General features: G+C 41.9%; 1 protein-coding gene across 2 annotated transcripts in view; it reads right to left on the reverse strand.

Annotated features, from left to right (window-relative positions):
* MRC2 (mannose receptor C-type 2) overlaps positions 1 to 22,401 on the reverse strand; it is an 83,664-nt gene that overhangs the window by 23,469 nt on the left and 37,794 nt on the right. For both annotated transcript variants that reach the window (XM_088141666.1, XM_088141713.1), the window contains exons 10-19: positions 20,204 to 20,319; positions 19,053 to 19,201; positions 17,679 to 17,896; positions 12,614 to 12,756; positions 11,215 to 11,317; positions 10,691 to 10,829; positions 9,891 to 9,926; positions 8,352 to 8,512; positions 2,849 to 2,916; positions 2,629 to 2,729 (exon numbers count right to left, since the gene is read on the reverse strand). In XM_088141666.1, the coding sequence (XP_087997792.1) occupies positions 2,629 to 2,729; positions 2,849 to 2,916; positions 8,352 to 8,512; positions 9,891 to 9,926; positions 10,691 to 10,829; positions 11,215 to 11,317; positions 12,614 to 12,756; positions 17,679 to 17,896; positions 19,053 to 19,201; positions 20,204 to 20,319 (1,234 nt within the window). The remainder of the gene's footprint in view (positions 1 to 2,628; positions 2,730 to 2,848; positions 2,917 to 8,351; positions 8,513 to 9,890; positions 9,927 to 10,690; positions 10,830 to 11,214; positions 11,318 to 12,613; positions 12,757 to 17,678; positions 17,897 to 19,052; positions 19,202 to 20,203; positions 20,320 to 22,401) is intronic.

Genomic DNA, 22,401 nt, shown 5'->3' on the forward strand with positions numbered 1-22,401 from the left:
TCTAAAAGTAACAAAAACATTGTCTCTGTAAGGGTTGAAGCTAGTGAGATGAGGGCTCCTAATTCTGGAGGCTAATACTGACATGGATTTAGCATGTTTGAGACACATATGTCTGAACATAGCAATGTCTGTAGCCAAGGCTCTGGCCAAAAATTGCAATGAGAATACATTGCTAACTGCTGTGATGCCTATGATTTTGGCCAGGTTGTTAATGCCCTGGCAAACAGCCACTAGTTCTTTGGGAATCAGTTCCAAATGTTGTTTGGGCCATGCTGTCTTGATTGCTAAAGCACTGACTTTGTGAATATGTTTTAAAAGAATATTGTAATATCTACCACAGAGATGTCATCCCTGTTCCTTGAACTCATCACTCCATGAAACCAAGGAGGTTACTTGAGCAACTACCAGCAGAACCTTCAAAATCTTGGAGATGGTTTACAGGGTAGTAATAGAATGTTGCAACGGAAGGCCCTTTCTCTGCACCTGGTAAAGCTCACTTTGCCTTGATTGCTCATGTTCAGTGCATCTGGGAAGGAGATACCTGCTGCTGGGTCTGTCAGAAATCTGTTGACTGCCCTGAGGCCAAAGATCTTACCAACTTTCTTGGCCAGGAATCTGAAATTACTTTTAAAAAACCTCCTCTTTCTCCTCTCCTCCTCCTCGAAAGCAAAGACCTGCTCTTCCATCATAGGTGCTCATGAGGACAGCCTGCTGGTACATTTAGAAGGAGTTGGACAAGTTGCATTTAATTTTCCTGAGCATCTATGCAGCCAGCTTCTTGGGAGTGAGAAAGCAGCCTTTCATGGCCTTGAGGAATTGAGGGAGCACTGGTATCAAAAAGGAAAATTTGGAGAGGACTGTTCCAGAGATAATACACATAGACTACAGATAGTCCACACAGAACCACAGAGGGGTTCCTGAGGAAAACCTCCATTATGCTCTGTCCCGTTGGCTCCCTCAGCTTTTGAAAGAGCTTTAGGATGACCCCGTTATCTCTGAGGAAGTAGTAGAAGAAATCAATGCTGCTTTCCATGTCACCATAGAAAATGATCCTTGGGCAAATGGGAAGAAGAGTCATCTGAGCTGTGGATAGGAGGTTCTATAACCTGGCCAGGCTGTTGCTTGAAGGGCCAAGCCTTGGGAATGATAACCCCAACTATTCAAAAATTCTCCCAAGGTATCCATGGGCTTTCTGAGGCCATGGCAGCCCACAGAGAAGGATGGAAAAGTGAAGGAAACAGGAAAAGAATTTGAGGAGGAAAACAAGAAAGAAAAAGTTTTACAGGGAGTTCTTGTAGAGGTCCCCAAAACTGGCTGGAAGGCTGCTTTCTTCTGATACTTAGAGGCTACAAATTAAAATGATTTGGTCTTGCCAGCTAAGAATATGCTCAAGCTCTTAGTTGCACTACCTCCACAGGAAATAAGATTCTTCCAAACTTCCTTTAACAAGATGTACTGAAAGAAATAGAATAAGGTACAGAAATCTCAGCAACTGATTTGTTTTCCTTTTAGAATCCAATTTATCTCCCAGGTTCCTAAGAATGAAACTTTCTCAGTCTTTTCCTCATATCCCCTGTATAAATTGGTAAGAGGCTATTCTCTTAACTGATACAGAAGGAACATTTGGATGGTTAATTACCCCCATGGCTTTTCAGTGTTTACATTAATTTGTTAATCAGTTCCTTGCAAGATATGGACCCAATTTCTCCTAAGATAGCTGGAAAAGATTTACCAATCTTACTTTATGCACTTTACACTACTATTTATTCAGACAGTAACCAGTCTTGGGAAAGAATTGAGGACCCTTGCACAATTTTGTATTGATAAAGAGACAAGTCCAGAATGTTGACTGGCAAAATAAACTTAAACTTAACTTCCCAATGATGTTGGATCCTAAAGATTTACTTTGAATCTGCAGCCAGCTAAATATTTCATCACCTTGAAATCTCCTAAACATTAGGGAACCTTCTTGCAAGTTCAATTAATACGCTTCCGTCTGTTTCGCCAGAGAGCAGATTTCCATGGTTCCCTATGAGGAACATACTTGCTTTGCAGCTCAGAGTTGACTGAAATCGTTAACCCATGTTCTACTCTATTGCAAATGTTACAGGAATCTAAATTATGGTCCTTTAAGCATACTTTCCATACCGCTCAGACTAATTCCTTCTTGCTTGCCTATAAAGTGGCAAAATTTTGCAGAACTGCATCTAGAGTACAGAAGTAGATAATGATGCTAGCTAAACTGGTAATCTATTGCTCACTCCAGTTGCAGTATGCAGTCTCTTATTGCTTTGTGTTACTGTCTGTTTATTGCATATTGGTTTATTGCCTGAGCTTTCTCTTCTTGTAAGCTATTTTATCATGCTGGCCATAATGATGAATTCATTCATTCAAGGGGTAGAATATTATAATTGAGTTTCATTATAAATGTCTACATATGAAACACCGACCAGCAGCAGTTCAGGATCTGATGGGTGCCTGTAAGTGTAGAATGTCCTTCCAGAACAAAGAAAGCACTACGTAATGCCATATGTCAACTGGCCAAAGACTCTATAAAAGGACTCAAGAAAGGAAACAATCTCTGTCATTTGAGAATGTCAAGCAATTCCATGAATATCTACTACTAACCTCTGCTTGCTGTCATGTACACACACTTCCTCTCTTTGTTGATAAGCCGTGGTTTACCAGGTGCCCATGAAATGAAGTTCAACAGAGAACTATCAGACCACCTGGAGGAAGTAAATGGCAGAGAGAGAGACTTTCATATTTTAAGCACAGGTCAAGCCAAGAAACAAAAGCATTTCTAGGGAAGTGACAGGTGTTAATGAGAAACACAGAAAAAACTCACCGAAACCGTCCATCATTCTCATAGGTGTTTAATCCAATCCACCAGTGTTGCTCCTGACCCCTTGAAAACTGGTCAAGGATAGTATATATTAGCATCAGAAACATCATCATGAGTAGGAGGGAGAGAGAGAACAAGAGAACTAATCATTTTTCTCCAATGTCAAATTACCTGTCATGATTAAAAGATGCCATCCTGGGTCTCCAACTTTCATTATTCTAGCTTTGGTGAAAACCTTCGATCACCCAGGAAAACTTCCTCAAGTACTATTAAGTAATTGTTGGCATTGCAGCCTCCAATCACAAGGCCACCAATCTCTCTTAATGTTGTTAATTATCGATTACATTTTCAAGAATCAAACAAAACACTTTCATATAACCTTACATATATCACCTTGAGTATTCTTGAGAAAAGGCAGGATAAAATATCAATGTAAGTAGGCCTGCAAATGCACACAAATCTGCCTAGATCTTATACCAAACAGACTCTTGTTTTATCTAGCCCAGTACTGCCTATTTTTATAAAAACAACTTGACCATCACCCCTAAAAAAAACCTATTAGATTTGCCCACTGGTCTGGCTGAAGATGATGGAAGTTCTCACCCAAACCATCTAGTGTGTGCCTGATGTAGAAGGCTAAGTTATAAAGTATAATAGGATCTTTTTATGGCTAAACGTTGCCTGGCACTTCCATCAGGAAAATGATATTAGTACAGTGGTACCTCTAGTTACAAACTTAATCCGTTCCGTGACTCTGATTGCAAGTCGAGTTGGTCGCAAGTCGAGGTAAATTTTCCCATAAGGTTCAATGTAAATACGGTTAATCCGTTCCACCCTCCGAATTTGGTCGCACGACGAGGCAAATTTCCCCGTAAGGTTCAATGTAAATACGGCTAATCCGCCCTCCGAATTTGGTCGCACCACGAGGCAAATTTCCCCCATAAGGTTCAGTGTAAATATATACGGTTAAACAGTTCTGAAAATGCATTTTATTTTTAAACCACAAAAACATGAAAAAAAGTACAGTACAGCACAGTATGAAGAGGGAGAATGGGGTGGGGAGGCAGTTATTGTTTGGAGGGAGAGTCCCCCTCCAAAAGGACATCGGGGAGATCTCCTTCAGGGGTTTCCTCTCTTCTTCGCCTCTTAGCTGCAGGCTCAGTTCTGGGGAAAAACCTGTCTAAAGTCAGTTGTTTTTTCCTGTGCTGCATAACCCTCCGGAAATGAGAGAACACGTCGTTCATCATGTTCAACGCTCTGGTTGTCACAATTCTGTTGGGGTGGTGCTTCTCAAGGAAATCCTGGCACTCATTCCATTTCGCCATGATGGATTGTATCACTTCACTGCTCACCTCCTCCCCGTTGTCCTCTTCCTCAGTGGAATGCTCCTCGCCAAGCACTTTCTGTTGCTTACTCTGGAGCTCAGCAAGTTCTTCCGTGGTCAGCTCCTCCTTATGGTCCTCAACAAGCTCCTCTATGTCTGCATCATCGACAACCAGACCCATGCTCTTGCCCATGGACACAATCTCCTCCACTACCTCTGCATCAGACCCTTCAAAGTCACGTTCAGCGACACATTCTGGCCACAGTTTCCTCCAGGCTGCGTTTAAGGTCCGCCAGGTGACATCTTGCCAGGCTTTGTCAATGAGGCTGATGCAGTGGAGGACATTGAAATGTTTCTTCCAAAACTCTTTCAGAGTCAAGAATGTTTCCTCAGTGACACTGAAACACCTGGTGAAGAGCGCCTTTGTGTAGAGCTTCTTAAAGTTGCAGATCACTTGCTGGTCCATGGGCTGCAGAAGAGGTGTCGTGTTGGGGGGGAGAAACTTGACCTTTATAAAGTCATACTCAGCGTCCATATCATCCACCAAGGCTGGAGGGTGTGCCGGGGCATTGTCCATCAAAAGAAGGCACCTTTCAGGCAGCTGGTTGTCAGACAGGTATTTTTTAATGCTGGGTGAGAACACCTCATGCAGCCATTCCATGAACAACTGCCTTGTGACCCACGCTCTTGCATTGGCCCTCCACATGACAGGCAGTCTGGCCTTGTTCACATTGTGTTCCCTGAATGCACGAGGGGTCTGGGAATGGTACACCAGTAGCGGCTTAATCTTCAGGTCGCCGCTTGCGTTCGCACACAGCAAAAGGGTCAATGTGTCCTTCATGGGCTTGTGCCCTGGCAGTGCCTTTTCCTCCTGCGTGATGTAGGTTCTGTTTGGCATCTTCTTCCAGAAGAGCCCTGTCTCGTCGCAGTTGAACACTTGCTGAGCGACGTATCCTTCCGCCTTCATGAATTCCTCAAATTCTGTCTTGTAGGCTTCTGCAGCAGCCTTGTCAGAACTGGAAGCCTCACCATGTCTTGCCACACTGTGGATGCCACTTCTCTTGTGGAATTTCTCAAACCAGCCTCTGCTGGCTTTAAATTCCTCACTTGCTGCGCTGGTAGAGGGGTTTGTCCACAGTAAATCACTGTGCAGTTTCCTGGCTTTTTCACAGATGACAGCTTCACTCACGCTATCACCTGCCAGCTGTTTCTCATTCAGCCACACTAACAACAGCTTTTCCACCTCTTCCAGCACTTGTGTCCTCTTCCTCGTTAAGATAGTTACCCCTTTTGCCACATCAGCTCCTCTGATGGCATCTTTATTCTTCAAAATAGTCGAGATGGTCGACTTCGCCATCTTGTACGCCGAGGCCAGATCAGTCACACGAATACCACAATCATGCTTTTCTATAATGTCCTTCTTCAGTTTGATCGTCACTTTGTTCTTCAAAGCCTTATTCTTGCCAAGCCTGCTCTGCATTTTCTTTGGAGCCATGCTGACAAGCACACCAAACATCTTCCAAATGCCACAAAACACACCACAAGCCTCACCAAACATCTCCTTGCTACCGCGATCTCACCCACAGGAAGCCGCGACCGTGTGGCAGCAGGGCAAATGGCCGCGGATCCGGTTCGTAGCTCGAGGCAGAGTTCGCATGTCGAGGTAAATTTTTGGGGCCGGAGCTGGTCGTATCTCGAAAAATTCGTAAGGAGGGGCGTTCGTAACTAGAGGCACCACTGTATTAGGATCGTTTCAACAGCATGGTCTCATTATTGCTGTGTTCCTTTGTAGCTATTTTTAAACATAGAATAAAAAGAAATGCTTACATTAATCCTTAAATCCTTCAACTGAAAATGCCTTCAACCTAAGACCTTGTACATGCAAAACATGTGTGTCAAGTCCACGATGTCCAACTCTCAGTTCTGAAGCATTCTCACGCAACCAGGCTTGGATCAGATAAATACTTCTTTATTAAGAGGTACATGTAGCTTGTAAACAGAACATTGCTAAAACTAACGCCTTGGGTAAACCTCCCTCTATTTATCCCCCCTTCCCTTATTGCCTGGCGTCGTGATTCCTCTTCACCTGTTGTTGACCTCTCTCCTTCCTCCCTGAGCTTCTTCCGGGCTCTTTGGGCCCCAGCTGCCTGGCCGGCAATCAAGCCAGTCTAAATTGCCCATATATGGTTAAGCTAGTTCCCAACTCCCATTACAACCATTAACAGCCACCCCCCCCCAAGGTACAAGTGGCAGAAACAAATCAATCCAACTCCCAACAAATGCAATACAATGGAAAACAACAACAGTTGGGTGATGCAGGTTCTGACAATGTGCTAATTTACCAACTGCACTGGAATATGAAGTTCTGTATAACACATAAATGGAAAGATAGCTGAAAGGTGCTTCCTTTTTTTAACACTGAAATAAGGAGTCAGCACAACTGTTACCTGTGTTTGATTAAATAAAAAGCATACATTGCACTATGAACAACACAAACGATTACATATGAAAAAAAAAACCTCACAGAGAAGCGTGGGGTCAATTCTTGCACTCATCTAAGAAAACAGACCTAGCTCATCTTTAGGAGGAAGTTCCTGACTCTAAAAACAGGACAATGGTACAAAAAGTCCTGAGATAAGAAATAGAAGTTCTTTTTTAAAATAACTTCAAAAACATGAGTGTATAATTAGCTCAAGATCATGACTGGCAATAACACCACAGGTTAACAGAGACTTGAAATGGGAATTCTAGTATAAGCATTATTCTTTTACCACAATACCAAACTTGCCAGGCCAGGAACAAATTAGATGATCTGGTAGGTTGCACCCCAACATCCAAAATACTTCTGATTTGGATGAGAGAAACTAATTTAATACTCATGGGAATGCTAATTATAGTTTCATTAGTACTAGCTTGATATACACTTTTGGGACATGACAAGCTACTAAAACACATGCTTCTTCTATGCTCTGGATCATTTAACACATTAAGCATATATTGCACTCCTTCATCAAGACTGATGTGCTCAGATGGGATTCAGTGCTAGTTTTCTATGCTATTTATACCATCCAGGCTGTAATTTTGAAAGCCCAGTGCAAGATCCCCTATGGATTATGTTCCGGTATTTAATGGAATTACTGTAATTTCCTTTCAGTGAATGCCAGTTAGACTGAAAACAGGTCAATAGGGGCTCAAAAAAAAAAAGGTGATTCATGGGCAGGCAGGCTGTACCTATATGTACTTGTCATAATAGGAAGACAAGACTGTTCCTACTATGTCTGTACAAGCCCAAGAAAGGAGTGGCCGGTAGCATGACCCATTCATACCACAAACCACTTTTTCTCTTTTGAATCTGGATTGCTGCCCAGTCCTAGAAAACGCGTTTATATTTCTGTAAGCAAATTTTCCTTGAATTTTTGAGATAGCACCCGACTGATACTCCCCATTTCTGTGGCAGTAAAACAGCTGCTAAATAGTGCCATGAAATGGTCACTAAATCTTATCCTATACTTCTACTAGACTTGTGGCTGAAGTCAGCTGAGCAACTGAAGAAGAAAAACACTTGAAGTTTATTAAAGAATTGGAAGTACAGGAAGTGAGATTTAGGGGAATAAAACTATAAAGTTAAAAACTGTTGTCTTCTTCCAATATAGCAGAGATACTCTTCTGAGGAGTAGAGGTTCACTGCAATATTTTTGTTGCAGGACTTGGCTTCTAATTAACATAATAAAACAATTCACAAATGACTACCCCATCAACTTGCAAATTTAGTATCTACACAAAACCTGTGCAAGTTTTGCAAGTCTAAATTATGATATAAATACAGTTTTGTTTTTGATGTCTTCCTCCAGACCACCCTCCTATCCCCTACTCTACCAACCATCAATACACTCTTCCTGTCCTAGGTTGATTTCCAGCTAGGGAGTGGCCCATCTTCTACAGAATTTTTTTCCGAAGGAAGCCAAAACTATGTTGGCTTCCTTTTATAAATCCTGTGTATTTTCTTACCACTTCTTCCATTTTTGGTCTTTCCATAAAAGAGTTGCTATGGATGGAAATATGAAAATGTCTTTTGACCAATCTTGAAACACCCCTACAATCCCTGACACAACAAGATGCCAATTTGACTAATTTTATTTGACATGAATTTATCATAGCATAGTATTTTGGGCAGTTTCCTACCTTTTTCAAGTTTTGGCCCAGAAAATCCAGTTCAGTTTGGCTATGAATTGAGACCAACTCAGCTTGGAACCATGTGCAAATCCGCTGAGCCTGCACCCAAGATGAATGGTGATCAAAGAATTTGTATTCAGCATCCTGAAACTTTAACCACTCGTTACTCCCTGCAGAGAAAGTGTGAAAATAACTGGTCTGTCTTAGTGCTTTCTAGCTGTAGAGAAATCAACTATGCAGCAAATAATCACCAAAGCAGCCCCTTCTTTTACTTAGCTGGTTCCCCTTTCATTTTTTTGCTCTCCTGAGGGAAGAGTTAAAAATCCTGAAGTATTGGTGAACACACAGGATCCACCTCAATCTTATCAAATTTCTGTTCATCAACTGATATAGATGCACATTATCCATATTAGAATATAATGTTAATGAACACAGTATCTTGATCATAAATTTCTTGCCATCCAGATATTGTTAGACTACAACATCCTTCATCCATGACCAATGCACACAAGTGGGACTGACTGGAATTTGATTCCAATTGCAGTATGTTTCTCACCCATGATAAAATAAATGTCAAATCAAATTCTTTATTACAGAACAGTGACCCAGACTGAATAAAACTTATTAAATAAAACCTACATAATAGAGCTACAAGATAGAACATACAGATTAAAATAAAGCATATAGATAAAATAAATGTTATGCTGGGTCAATTTACAACACCATAACTTGTTTTTGAATAAACATAATCAAAATCACAAGCATAATAGAAAATGGTTTCCTGCCCCATAAGAGGGAAGTTTCAAGAAACATAACTTTCTCAATCCTTAAGAACCATTGGAAGCTGTATCTTCCACAAACATTTACATTAAATGGCATTTGTAATGAATGGCTCTACAACATATTGGAGCCACAAGATGAGTTTAGTATTATACTGTGCAAAGAAATGCTGTGTCCAGCTTCAGGCAATTATTCTTTCCTTTTTCAGTTTTTCCCTATCACTTATTCCAGAAACCATAACCATACTATACTCACAACAGCCACCCCCATTTCATTTTAGTCAACTTTTCCCTCTGCTGTCTCAAGCACTGATCTGACTTTTTGAGGTGGGGCCTTACTGACCTTGATTATTGGGCCTTCCCTTAGCACTTACTCAGGGATCTGCACTTTCTCACTGCACTTAATTTGCATAGCACATCTCTGAAGAGTGCTTCATGCCTATTAGGCCTCTGCAGGTCCACACAGCTTCTAGGGATCAAATCCTTTCTAGTTTTAGTTGATTAACAGAGAGCCTTACCAGCTACTTGCTGGAAAAAAACAAACATAATTCCTTTTTAAGAAACATAATCTATATTGCCAACTACAATATTCTGCTGATAATGTGGGAAACTGCTTGTCACCTATTATTCATAAAATTCCTAAAGCATAATACAAACCACAAAATCCAACAGAAGCAGTAACTTTGTTACCTATAATTTGCATACATCAGAACAGACATCTGTTGGGTGTACTAATATGATATTTAGATATAGCAATAGATATACTCACCTTGGATGGTTGTCTCTGGTTCTTTCACCTCAGTCCCTATTGAATGAATGAATGAATGAATGAATGAATGAATGAATGAATGAATGAATGAATGTCTTCAGTACAGGTCATATCCCCATTAAGCATATCAAACTTTTTTAAAGAAAGCAATACAATGAATTGTTCTTATTTAAAACACCCACAGGATCAGTAAGGCAAGTGAATTTATTTCCCTTTTTATTCAAAATAGTTAGATATTCCTCTGTTTATTTCATTGGCAAAACTCAGAGCAATTAGTAATGAATTATCCATATAAATTAGTGAGCTAGTCAATAGCTACCATAATAAACAGCAATAAAAAGAAAAGCAAGTGCAGCAGATTAAAAAAAAAACTTTAAAAATTTCAAGATAGTCATAACAGAATCCTTAACCTGGCAAGTCAAATGGGGCCAAATGGTCTCAGTTTAAAGTACACAGCTGTACCCATAGTATTCATTTGGTCTATTTCGACTTACATTCTCAAAAATAACTGCCTCTTGCTAATAGGCATTTTTCACTTAGCTGAAAACCAGTTGATAAATCCTCTTTAAAATCTCATGTTTAAGACATATAGAAATGAAGAAATGAACAATGCAATTTTTAATTGTGACAAAGATGCTGAACACCAGTCATAAGTACATCAGTCAAAACCCCCAAACTGGGAATGGAATTAAGGGTGCAAACTATGTCCAAATCTTACCTCTAATAACTTTTGCTCTATACAATCTCATCACTTCCCTGGCTCTGCTCCCTCCCTGCCACTTCATTATAATCCCAGTCACCTTTGGGCAATTTGCAGATCCAGTCCAGTCTAACTTCACACTGCAGAGGCACCCACTGCAAGGATGCCAAGTCCAGTGCCACACAGTTACTGATGTCATCATCATCATGATTACTGCGGTCAAAGTTGTGGTAAGAAAACTAAAGGCCAAAATAAAATGGGACGCCATTAGTTCCAAAGAGATTTTGTTTCAGGAGGAAAACTTTCAGATCGTGTCTGGCTCCAGGTATGAAAGGGCCCAGATAGGCTGCTCTTGCTTCTCTGCCAGCACACTCTTGTTTCCTCCTCTCCAATAGAGAGAATTTTATTTGATTTCTTACAAAGTTGATAGGTTTTTCTGCTTTCAGTATAAACTTTTCAACTGCCTAATTGGTCTGAACAGAGAAAATTAATGCTACATTCAACAGCCTGTAGCTCAATCTGTAATTTTAAAAAGTTGATTCAATAAATAAATAAACGAATAAATATTGTCTAAATAGCTGTACTTTTCCATTTTATACTCCAAATATAAAATCCACTACACACCCCAAGACCATCACTCCAGCTCCAACTCTTCCCAGCTGTAGGGCCACGGCGATTCAAGCCAATCCAGAACCAGTGTTGCTCGTGAATGTCAGGTTCCGGTTCCCTGGATGGTGCCAAAGAGAGAGGAGGAAAGAAAAAGATGATTGCATGGGAGAACCAATCTATTTGAATGAATTAAGAGAAGTACTCTAATTTTGCTTCTTCAAAACTGGTGCTAAGAACAGCTGAAACAATTCCTCTTCTTTTTCTTTTTCGTTTCCCCTGATTACTTGCCCAAAAGAAGAAGACCGCCACAATTTAAGTCAAGGCTTTTAGTGAGGTAAATTGGGCCTTTATAAAATATATGAAAAGACTCTGGATAAAAGTCAGTCAGAAATTTATACTATACAAGGGTCTAATATTACATGATTGTAGTACACTTTTAAGTACATTTTGCATTTAATTTAAAAGTATTTGCAGAGTAGTTGGCAGCACTAACTCCCAAGTAGTTGGCAGTCTTGTCTGATCTCAAAAAAGTTAAACGAGGATGTACCTACTTAGTACTTGGATGGGAGACCACCAGGATATCCCATAGCTGTGGGCTAGACTGGGAAGTCAAAAAGATTCCTGGAAGAAAGCAGTGGCAAACCACTTCTATACTGCTGTCAAGAAAACTACATAGACAGCGTCCATGTAGCCACCAGAAGCTGAGGTTAACCGAAGGCTGTTTTCATGTTTACCTAAGTGATACTGAATATTATTCTTTGCTTTCTCTACTGGCTTTTCCCAGGTATGTTGGGACTGTAACTCCCAGAATGCACAGAGCCTGGTTCTTAACCTTTCTCTTTTAGCCTATATCTTGAGCCAAACCATACCAGTAGAGGCGGTCCTCGTTTAACAACCACTTGTTCAGCAACTGTTAAACTTAAGCAGCACTGAACAAGTGGTATTTATGACCAGTCCTTGTACTTATGGCTGTTGCAGCATCTCTGTAGTCACATGATCCTGATTTGCAACCTTCCCTGCTGGCTTCCGACATGCAAAGTCAATGGGGAGGCCAGCAGGAAATCACAAGTTGTGGTCATGGGAAGTCCTTGCTTAATGTCCAACGTGGTCTTCGCTTAATGACAGCAACTGGGACTGCCAGAACTGCTGTCGCTAAACAGCGCAGTCAAATGGTTTTTCGACTTACAACCACATCGCATTGGGAGTTTCTGGTCCCAATTAGTGTCATTAAGTGAGAAATACCTGTAATAACAATCATAATATTATGTTCTGCAGATGAGGGACACTCATTTGCAAATGCATGTATATATTCAGGAGCATACAGGAATGCACAAATGCATGTAAGCCTGTAACTCCAAAGTGTACATTTTCTAATTAGTCACATAATTAGTTAAGTATTTAATTCATTCCTCACCCAAAAATCTTGTTGAGTGTGTTGGCCACAAAATGTTCCTCCTCATAATCACTCAAGCTCAAGAGCTGCGCTTTTAACTCCTGACAGAACGAATGTGCTGTGATCCAATTTTTCTTTTGCTGCAGCTTATCATAGTTGAATACCTGTCCAAAAATTAAGGAGAAAGGGGTAATTTCACAAACTTATCCCTGTTATTATGACTGACCATGACTTCTGTTAGTAATCTATGACAGGAAATGTCTCATGCAAATACGGGTAGCCTTCGAGTTACAACCATTCGTTCAGTAACCATTCGAAGTTACAACGGTGCTGGAAAATGGGCTTACAACTGTTCCCCAAAGTTATGGCCATTGTAGCACCCCACAGTCATGTGATTGCAATCTGGGCTCTGGCAACCCATTAGCACTTACGACCAGTTGCTAAGTATCCTGCAATCACCATTTACAACCTTCCATGCTGGCTTCCCACAAGCAAAGTCAATGGGGAAGCCAACAAAGGAGGTCACAAGTCACTCGGGTAAATCTCCCCCACCCATTCTGGTTTTTCTTTGCTCAGACGCACCGCACCCTCCTTCTCCCTTCGCTCACATGCACTGCACCCTCCTTCCCCCTTCGTTCGCTCACACCAGTATCCTCCTTCCCCTTTTGCTCACTTGCACACACTACGCCCCCTTTGCACTGTCCTGCAGCTCTGGGGCTTTGCAGGAGGAAGGAGAAAGCCAAACGAACAGCCAGCAGCTTCCAACATGAACTGCAGAGTGTTGCCAGAAGTCCTTCAGCACCCAGAAGTGCCCTGGAGAGTCAAGCAAAGGAGGGAAGGAGGGCGCAGTGCATGTACACAAGCAAGCAAAGGAGGGAAAGGCGGCGCTGGTACGTGCAATCAGGGAAGGAGAGCATGGTGCAATTGAGTGAAAGAGGGAAAGAGGGCGCTGGTGTGTGCAAGCGAGCGAAGGAGGGAAGGAAGGCATGGCGCATGCATGCAAGCAAGCAAAGGGAAGGAGGGCACTGGTGCCAGTGAGCGAAGCAGGGTGCAGAGCATGCGAGCAAGCAATGGGGAAAGAAGGGCCAAGAAGCCCCAGAACCACAGCATGGCATGTAGCTCAGAGACACACAGTTCTGGAACTGCTTGCCACCCCACAAGGCTGGGTGCAGAGCAGCTAAAAGGGCAGAGATGCGGGGGAGATAGGCAGGTGGGAGGGAGTTGTCGGCAGTCCCTTACTTTACTGAGGCTCAAGGCTGGTAGGGACCAAGCCTGGAATGGCTTGGATTGGAGCTAATGACCAGTGGAATTTGCATAACAACAGCAATGGGGAGTGCTGGGATTGCCGTAGCTAAGCAATGCGGTCACGTGGCATCGCACTTTGTGACCGCATTGCTTAGTGGCGGAAATTCCGATCCCAGTTGTGATTGTAAGCGGAGGACTATGTCAGGTATACCCCAAGAACAACGAGGCAATCCAGCACAGTACAGTTCCTTTATTAGCTTGCACCTAATAGACAGAATCTCGCCAGACTAAACCTACACTAAAGCAACTAGTGGCTCTAACCCGTGAGACTCTAGGGAGGGGCTGGCCTCCTCCTCTTTCTCTTCCCATGCTCTTGCTGCAGGCTGAGGAAGTGCTTGCTCTGGAATGCTTCCCCTCCCTCCTGATAACCTTGATCCTCCATTCCAGTATCTTCCTCACTCAAGCCTTCCATTACAGACTACTTGTATGGCACTGGAAAATGAGATACCCCATAAAAGACTGAATGCTTCATTGGAATAATATTCCTTCTCCTGAAGACTCAACAAAGGCAGAATCTGATAAATTTGCAAAAGGAGCATCATGCTTTTCTCATGAGTTGACTGGCATTTGGGATAGGATAATGTGAATGTCAAGTTTTATTCTTTCTATCTAAAGCCTTCAATATTGTTTCGGGTTTGGTTTTTCATTCATGCTTACAAAAAAACATATTCATAATGTGAGATAAATCTACACATCTACACATTCTACCTGTTTCCTTTCTCCTCAGTTCATAGGCATGTAACATTTCTCTTTCATGTGTTAATTCATTCCCCGATACCATTTGCTCTTACATTCCAAGTCATAATTTTCAATATTTATTTTACTTTTATTTATTGCTGTTTTTATATACCACTATAATTTGCATGGGCTTCTGGTGGTTTACAAACAATTTATTTTTAATTTATAATATATTTATTTATATATCAAATTTGTCACCACCTATCTTGTTAAAAATGACTCTGGGAGGTTTACAAAGCAGTTAAAATCAATTAAAAATACAATGTAAAAAGATCCTGAATAAATAGAAAATAAATAAAATCCAAGAATAGATGTTAAATTGGCAGTAACTCGGGGAGCGTCAAGGTGCCAGCCACTCCCAGGATTGGGTAAAATTCTTGTTGCCCCACACAAACTGGCAGAGCCAGGTCTATAATCCTTTCTGGAAAGCCGGGAGGGTAGGGGCCTGCTGCACCTCTGGGGGGTGAATATTCCAAAGGGTGGGGGCAACAGCAGAGAAGGCTCTCCTCCTGGGCCCTGCCAGCTGACATTCTTTCCCTGACGGGGTCCACAACATGCCTTCTCTGCCTGACCAGGTGGGATGGGTTTATGTAATGGGGGTGAGACGGCCCCTCAGGTAACCTGGACCCATGATATGTAAGGCTTTAAAGATGATAACCAACACCTTGAATTGTACCCAGAAGCAAACTGGCAACCAATGCAGGTCCCGCAGTAAAGGTGTTATATGTGCCATCCTTGAGGCACCTAAAATTGTCCATGTGGCCACATTTTGAACCAGCTATAGCTTCCAGATACTCTTCAAGGGTAGCCCCATGTAGAGCACATTGCAGTAGTCTACCAAGAGATGACCAGGGCATCAGTGACTGACCGGAGAGCCTCCTGATTCAGGAAAGGGTGTAACCGGTGCACCACACAAAGTTGGGCAAAAGCCCTCCTGGCCACAACTGCCACCTGCTCCTTGAGCAGGAGTTGTGAGTCCAGGAGGACTCCCAGATTATGCACCAGGTCTGTCTGGGGCAGTGCAACCCTGTCCAAAACCAAAGATGATAAATCTCCAGGTACCAAGGGGCCTCCAATCCATAGCCACTCCATCTTACCAGGGTTCAGCTGAAGCCTGTTGCACCCCATCCAGACCCCCACAGCCTCCAGGCACCATGAAAGGCTGGTCATGGCATCACTCACATCACCTGGGATGGAGATGTATAACTGGGTATCATCTGCGTATTGATGATACCTCATCCCATGGTGGCGGATGATCTCACCCAGTGGTTTCATGTAGATGTTAAAAAGGAGCGGGGAAAGTACCGAACCCTGTGACACCCCACAAGGGAGGGGCCGTGGGCTGGACCTCTCGCTCCCAATCAACACCAATTGGGACTGACCTTGGAGGAAGGAAGAGAATCAGCACAAGACTGTGCCACCCATTCCCAACTCCCTAAGTCGACCCAAAAGGATACCATGGTCGATGGTATTGAAAGCCACTGAGAGGTCAAGAAGAGCAAGGATGGATGCACTACCCCCATCCTGCTCCCATCAGAGATCATCCATGAGTGTGACCAATGCTGTTTCCGTCCCGTATCCAGGCCTGAAACCCGAGTGAACCTCTACGATTATCAATTCATTTGAAGGGGAACTTAGAGTCATGTGTTTCAATCAATGGGATGATAATCAGGTGTCAGTGTGGGAGGTCCTGCCTTATTTAAAGAACAGAATTCTGGGTATTCACTATCAAAGTCTGATCTTCACAACACAGGTATGTGGAAGTGTGTCATGGCTCAAACAAAGGAGATATCTGAGGATCTCTGAAAAACAATTGTTGATGCTCACCAGGCTGGTAAAGCTTACAAAACTATTTCCAAAGAGGGTGGACTCCACCAGTCCCCTATCAGACAGATTATGTACAAATGGAAGCATTCAACATCACTGTTACCCTCCCCAGAACTCGTTGACCAACCAAGATCACACCAAGAGCAAGGTGTGCAATACTCCAGGAGGTCTCAAAGAATTCCAGGGTAACATCTAAGGAACAAAAGGCCTCTCTTGCATTGGCAAATGTCTGTGTTAATGAGACCACAATCAGGAGAACACAGAACAACAATCATGTGCATGGCAGAGTTGCAAAGAAAAAGCCACTACTCTCCAAAAAGAATATTGTTGCCTTTCAACAGTTTGCGAAAGGCCCTATAGATAAGCCAGAAGGCTATTGGAAGAACGTTCTGTGGATGGATGAGACCGATATAAAACTTTTTGGCTTGAATGAAAAGCATTATGTTTGTCAAAAGGCAAACTGCATTTCAGCATAAGAACCTTATCCCATCTGTGAAACATGGTGGCAGCATCATGGTTTGGGGCCTGCTTTGCTGCCTCTGGACCAGGATAGCTTGCCATAATTGATGGAACTATGAATTCTGAATTGTACCAGCAAATTCTATAGGAAAATGTCAGGGTATCTGTGCATGAATTGAAGCTTAAGAGAAAGTGGGTCATGCAGCAAGACAACAGCCCAAAACACTCAAGTCATGCAACCACATAATGGTTAATGCAGAAGTTAATGTTTTGAAATGGCCAAGTCGAAGTCCTGACCTTAATCCTAGAGAAATGTGGAAGGACCTGAAGTGGGCAGCTCATGTGAGGAAGCCCATCAACGTCCCTGAGTGGAAGCTGTTCTGTAAAGAGGAATGGGCTAAAATTCCTCCAAGCCAATGTGCAGGACTAATTAACAGTTATCAGAAACGTTTAGTTGCAGTCATTGCCACCCAAGGGGGGCACACCAGTTACTGAAAGCAAAGGTTCACATACTTTTGCCACACACAAATATGTAGCTTTGGATCATTTTCCTCCATAAATAAAGGAAGAAGTATAATGTTTTTGACGCATTTGTTTAAGTGGGTTCTCTTCATCTAGTTTTAGGACCTGTGTGGAAAACAGATGTTTTAACTTATATTTATGCAGAAATACTGAAAAGGCAAAAGGGTTCCCAAAGTTTTTAAGCACACTGAACATCAGAAAGGTGGTTGGCTGTCTTCCTTCACTCAGGACTTACCTTATAGCAATGCCTCAGCTTGGGGCTGGTGGTCCATCCTGAAGGACAAGAGCCAGTGAGGCTGGGTGTGGGGTGTGGTGAAGGGAGCTCAGGATTCACTGGGGTTCCCAAATTCTGCCTACAGATATACTTGGCCTTGAACGTAGTGCAGTTCTTCACCTCCCACAAGCCCATGGCACTTCCCGTGGCCAAAGCAACGCAGCCACCCTTGTTATAACCTAAAAAGCTCGTGAGAAAGGAGAAACAGGCAAGAGAAAAAGTTTAAGCCGATGTTTTCCTTCTGGCTCAGCAAAGCCATCTTACAAGATTGCTACCACTACAAAAGCTGACCTTTCTCCTTCCCTGAATCACAAAATACCATTCTGATCTCCTCAAATGTATATTCAAGCTAAAATGTTATTGCCATATTGACTGCAAACTTTCTGAAGGAAGCCGGCTAGAGAGTGTAGTTAATATCTTACATCTGATGAATGTTATGCTTGGCGGATGCTGGGGGAATGTATGCTGTTTTTTATTTTTTCATTCCAGATGTTCCTTGTTCCTTTGAGTCCATTTTTCAGGGTATTAATTTGAAAAGGAGATGGTGGACTTCACAACATATGAGTGCTCTCCCCACTCCCAGGTATTTCTTCAGGCTGCATGCCATAAATTCATCGTAACTCTTATCTTCCAATACTGTATGATTTTTGCCAATCCCTCCTACCACCACATCCCATTCTGTCTTCTTTGCTTAATGCATCTATCTGGTACCACCTTCAGGCACCTCAGCTATTTATTTACAAGGGTTTAATAGCTCACACTTTAATCTGGGTATGTTTTTAAGCAGTATAATTGTGCATACATCCAATTTCTTTTCGGTAACTACCCTTTCATTTTTCTAAAGACACTCATGTGTGCAGAATAATAGGGAACCATAATGAAATCCTGAATATTATTGCTCCCAGGTACAGGAATAGAGGAGCTGATCATCATCTAAGAAGGAGATGTCATCAATCACGCAGTATATAACCCTATAACCCTATAAAAGCCCCAAGCTTTTCCTTGTGGGAAAGATGTTTCATACAGAAGGTTTTGAAATGAGGTAAGCAGAACTATGCATAGTATTTCGAATGGAGATGTATTGTAATTTAATAAGGTACTGACCCTTAAAATAACAGTCACTATCCATTTCTTAATCATTCTTAAGATGAACATTTTCACTGTTGATTCACACAAAGTTAATCTTTAATAAAGCAAACCACAAGAACGCCAAGAGCTCTTTTCTGAAAGGCCACTGCATATTTAGACCACATTAATATAAATACAGATTCAGGATTTTTTTGTCACAGGATATAATTATACTCCTATGATTTGGAATGTGAGATAAACTTTTACCAGGTTGGTTGCGGTTCCAGTGGGTGTAAGTGACTTCATCTCCACTCAACCAATGGAAGGAACCAGTCTCATTGATGTCTTGCAATGCAGTCCAGAAATATTCATCCTCCCAGCCATAAATTAGGCTGCTCACGTAGGCCTGTTCAAACCTGGTCCAGCGAAAAAAAAGGAACGAGTCAGTCATTTCCTCACTGCTTCCTCCAACCCTGATCTTTCTCCAGACGTTATGCCATTTTGCCACCATCTCTGGCATCCAAGGAGCACATTCGCCTTCTATACTTTGCCTCCTCTATGGCACACTTAACTAAACTCGAAGTACCTAAACACCAGAGGGCCTTTACTCTGTCACGATGCCATGCCCTCCCCTCAGCTGTCCTTGAAGGCCAATATAGGAAGACCCCTTACCCGGAGAGACAAGGCCCCCTGTGACTCTGGACAACAGAGCATGTGCTTCTCCAGTGCCTGTATTATAGAGACATTCGTACTAGCCTCATTTCACCATTACTGTATAAATACCCAGGGCACACAGGACAATTCTATACCTCCCTGCTGCTTTCAGTTACCAACCCTGCTACAATATATAATGTTGCCAGGTTCTGCGCAGCAGCGATTAAAATTCGTCAGATGATGACCTGTGCCATTAACTAATCTAAATGAGCATCTAGTTCATCAAACTAGAGTGCTCTGTAATTTTATATAGTCTGCCGCATACTAACCTTTATGCCTCCCTACGCCCATCTAATGCTCCTACCCCTCCTTTTAGATTCTTTTAGACTTCTGTTTTTTATATATAATTTGTTTTAATATGTATTATTTTTTATATCTTCTAGTTTTTCATAATTTTTCCTTTAGATCCCTTTTAGATATATACTTTCTATTTTACATCTTTTAGCTTTTTATTATTATTTTTCTGATGTATATTTTACGCTTTTTAAATTGACTGTACCCCACCCTCCTTATGCTGGTCTTTGACCATAATAAAGATTTGATTTGATCTGATACTCCTTCCAAAGACAACCAAGAAGGCAATGGGTAAGTCCTTCGAAGGAGTTACAGTGGATCATCCAGAAGCCTATCTCACCAATCCCTGCATATTTAAAAAATGCTGCAGTACAAAAACTCCTCTCTGTGACTTGCGGCAGAGCACACACCTGTTGGTGATGGTAACCAGGGCAGAGCCATAATCCATGCACATTTTCCGAGCATCACTGTATATCACATGGTCATCCCCTAGCCAATAGCAAGATGGACTGTGCCATTTCCAACCCTGGGCAGAACAGAACAAGATCCTCTTGAAATTGCTACGCACTAATTAATTGGCATCAACAATTACATTATTTCATCTTTGAAGAACAAAGAGTGAAAATATTCCAATGAACTTTAACTTATTGAAATGTTAAATTGCTGTAATAAAAACAGAGTAAATGTTATTGGAGAGGGGCACCAAAGAGATATTTTTTTCTCTTGTTGTCTAACTGGAATAAGGTTACCAGATCTGGGCTGCAAAACTCCAGACAACCATCAGATGGGAGTAAAGAGTTGATCATTTTCTTTATCTTTTTCCTGCTATCTTGTGGTCATCATTTTTGTAACCCAGATCTGGTAGCACTTCGCATGTTATCAAGCTCAGCCACAAGGTTAGAATGGATGGCACAAACAGATTCCAGCAAGACCTACTGATTGAAGTTGAAGATACTACCCAGATAATACTTTTTGTCCTTCCTAGTCCTCCAAGCCATAATTGTTGGAAACAATGGAAGCATTACTATCTGCCAACAACAGAGTGCCAGGAAAGAATTAAAAAGAACAATTAAAAGGGGAGTACAGACAACAGCACTCCTTCTGTGCTGCTGGCCTCCATCATTCATCACTGCCTGGTAAACTTGTCAGAGGAGAAACAATGAACATGGGAACTGGCAAGTTTACAGTTAATTTACATAAACAAATATGTTTACCACCATCCCCACAATCTCCCATAAGATTTGCAAGGCAAATCTTTGGCCCTTCCAAGGAACCAAATACTAGAGTCTGCACTAATAGTCCAAAATACACTTCACCTCAAATTCTTCCTCTCACCATCAGTGAGATGGGAGCATGGTGGGCAGAAATGCCCAAAGGCCAATGCAGCTGTTCCGGCTCAGGATGGAATAGTGGAAAATGGGATGTATCTTCAAAGCACGGGACAGCTACAAATGAAAGGCTACAGGACTGATCTGTACAAGGACAGGATATAGTCCAATAGACTTGGCATCCGGTTTGGTGGCCAGAAGCCCTTTTTAAAAACATCATAGTTCCATTCAGCTGTAAGGAGTTGCCAGAAAGAAAGGAATTCACAGAGTAAGAGGCAGTTCTCAAAATCTAGAGCAGATTGTAAAAGAACAACTCCCAAGACAAAATCAAAAGTATCTGCCTTTACAACAAAGGTCAGGTACCTGTACAGAGGCTTAAGGTTTCCTGGGCATCAGAATCCCACTGACAGGGATCTGCTTCTTGGTTAGATGGTGAGTGGAATAGTTAGGGCAGATAAATTAGGAACAAACTCATGCTAAAGGGTGAATTGGGGTGAAGCACATCAGCCATACCCTACTGGTTCTATAAAAATTACTCCATGATTCTCTGGATTTTTTTTTTCAGCTAAAAGCCAAAATAACCAAAATAGTTTGGGTTTTGTTTCTGCCAAACCACTGCTGATCCAAAACAGTTCAGGAGAGCTTTGGAACATGATGGTTACTTCTGGGTTCATAATAAAACTTATTTTCCATTTCATGTCCCCCCTCGTAAAAGAGTTAAAATATGGATGAATGGGAGAGCTCTTCCTTCAAACTTCCATTAGCTCCAGTCATGACCCTATGTGAGCTGTTTTGCTGACAATATATTTTTTAAATTCAAGTTTGCAAACATTGCCAGTCTTCCTTGATAAAAGGAGCTGAAATTGCTTTAATTTCTATATAAATGAGATTAAGCCAAAAGGGGTGCAACCTTAAACCAGAGACCACACCTCTGGGAAAGGAACTTTGAGGTGTGGCAAAATATCACTGGAATGGGCAGAATCAAAACTTTCTGTTGCTTTTGTCAGGGCTGAAAGGGCAACAAATGAACTTTAACACTTGTATTCATTTTGCACCTTAATTCCCACATAGGAAAATCATTCTGATTTGGGGTAAAGAAGTTATGCAGTGAAAATGGGTAGAGGTTTAAGGTTTTTACCTCTGAAAACTCCCCACCACCATTACAAAAAAAGGGACTGATTTTTTGCTCCTGACACTCTGAGGGCACTCTGGGAGCTTCAAAAGGGGGAAGCAAGGAGGTGACAGGTTGATGATTGTGATCTAAGTTAATCAAGACCTCA

Source organism: Python bivittatus, unplaced genomic scaffold, assembly GCF_059951505.1.
Source record: "Python bivittatus isolate LINGU-HERP-01145 unplaced genomic scaffold, Pbiv_v1 ctg000000_np1212, whole genome shotgun sequence".
NCBI lineage: Eukaryota > Metazoa > Chordata > Lepidosauria > Squamata > Pythonidae > Python > Python bivittatus.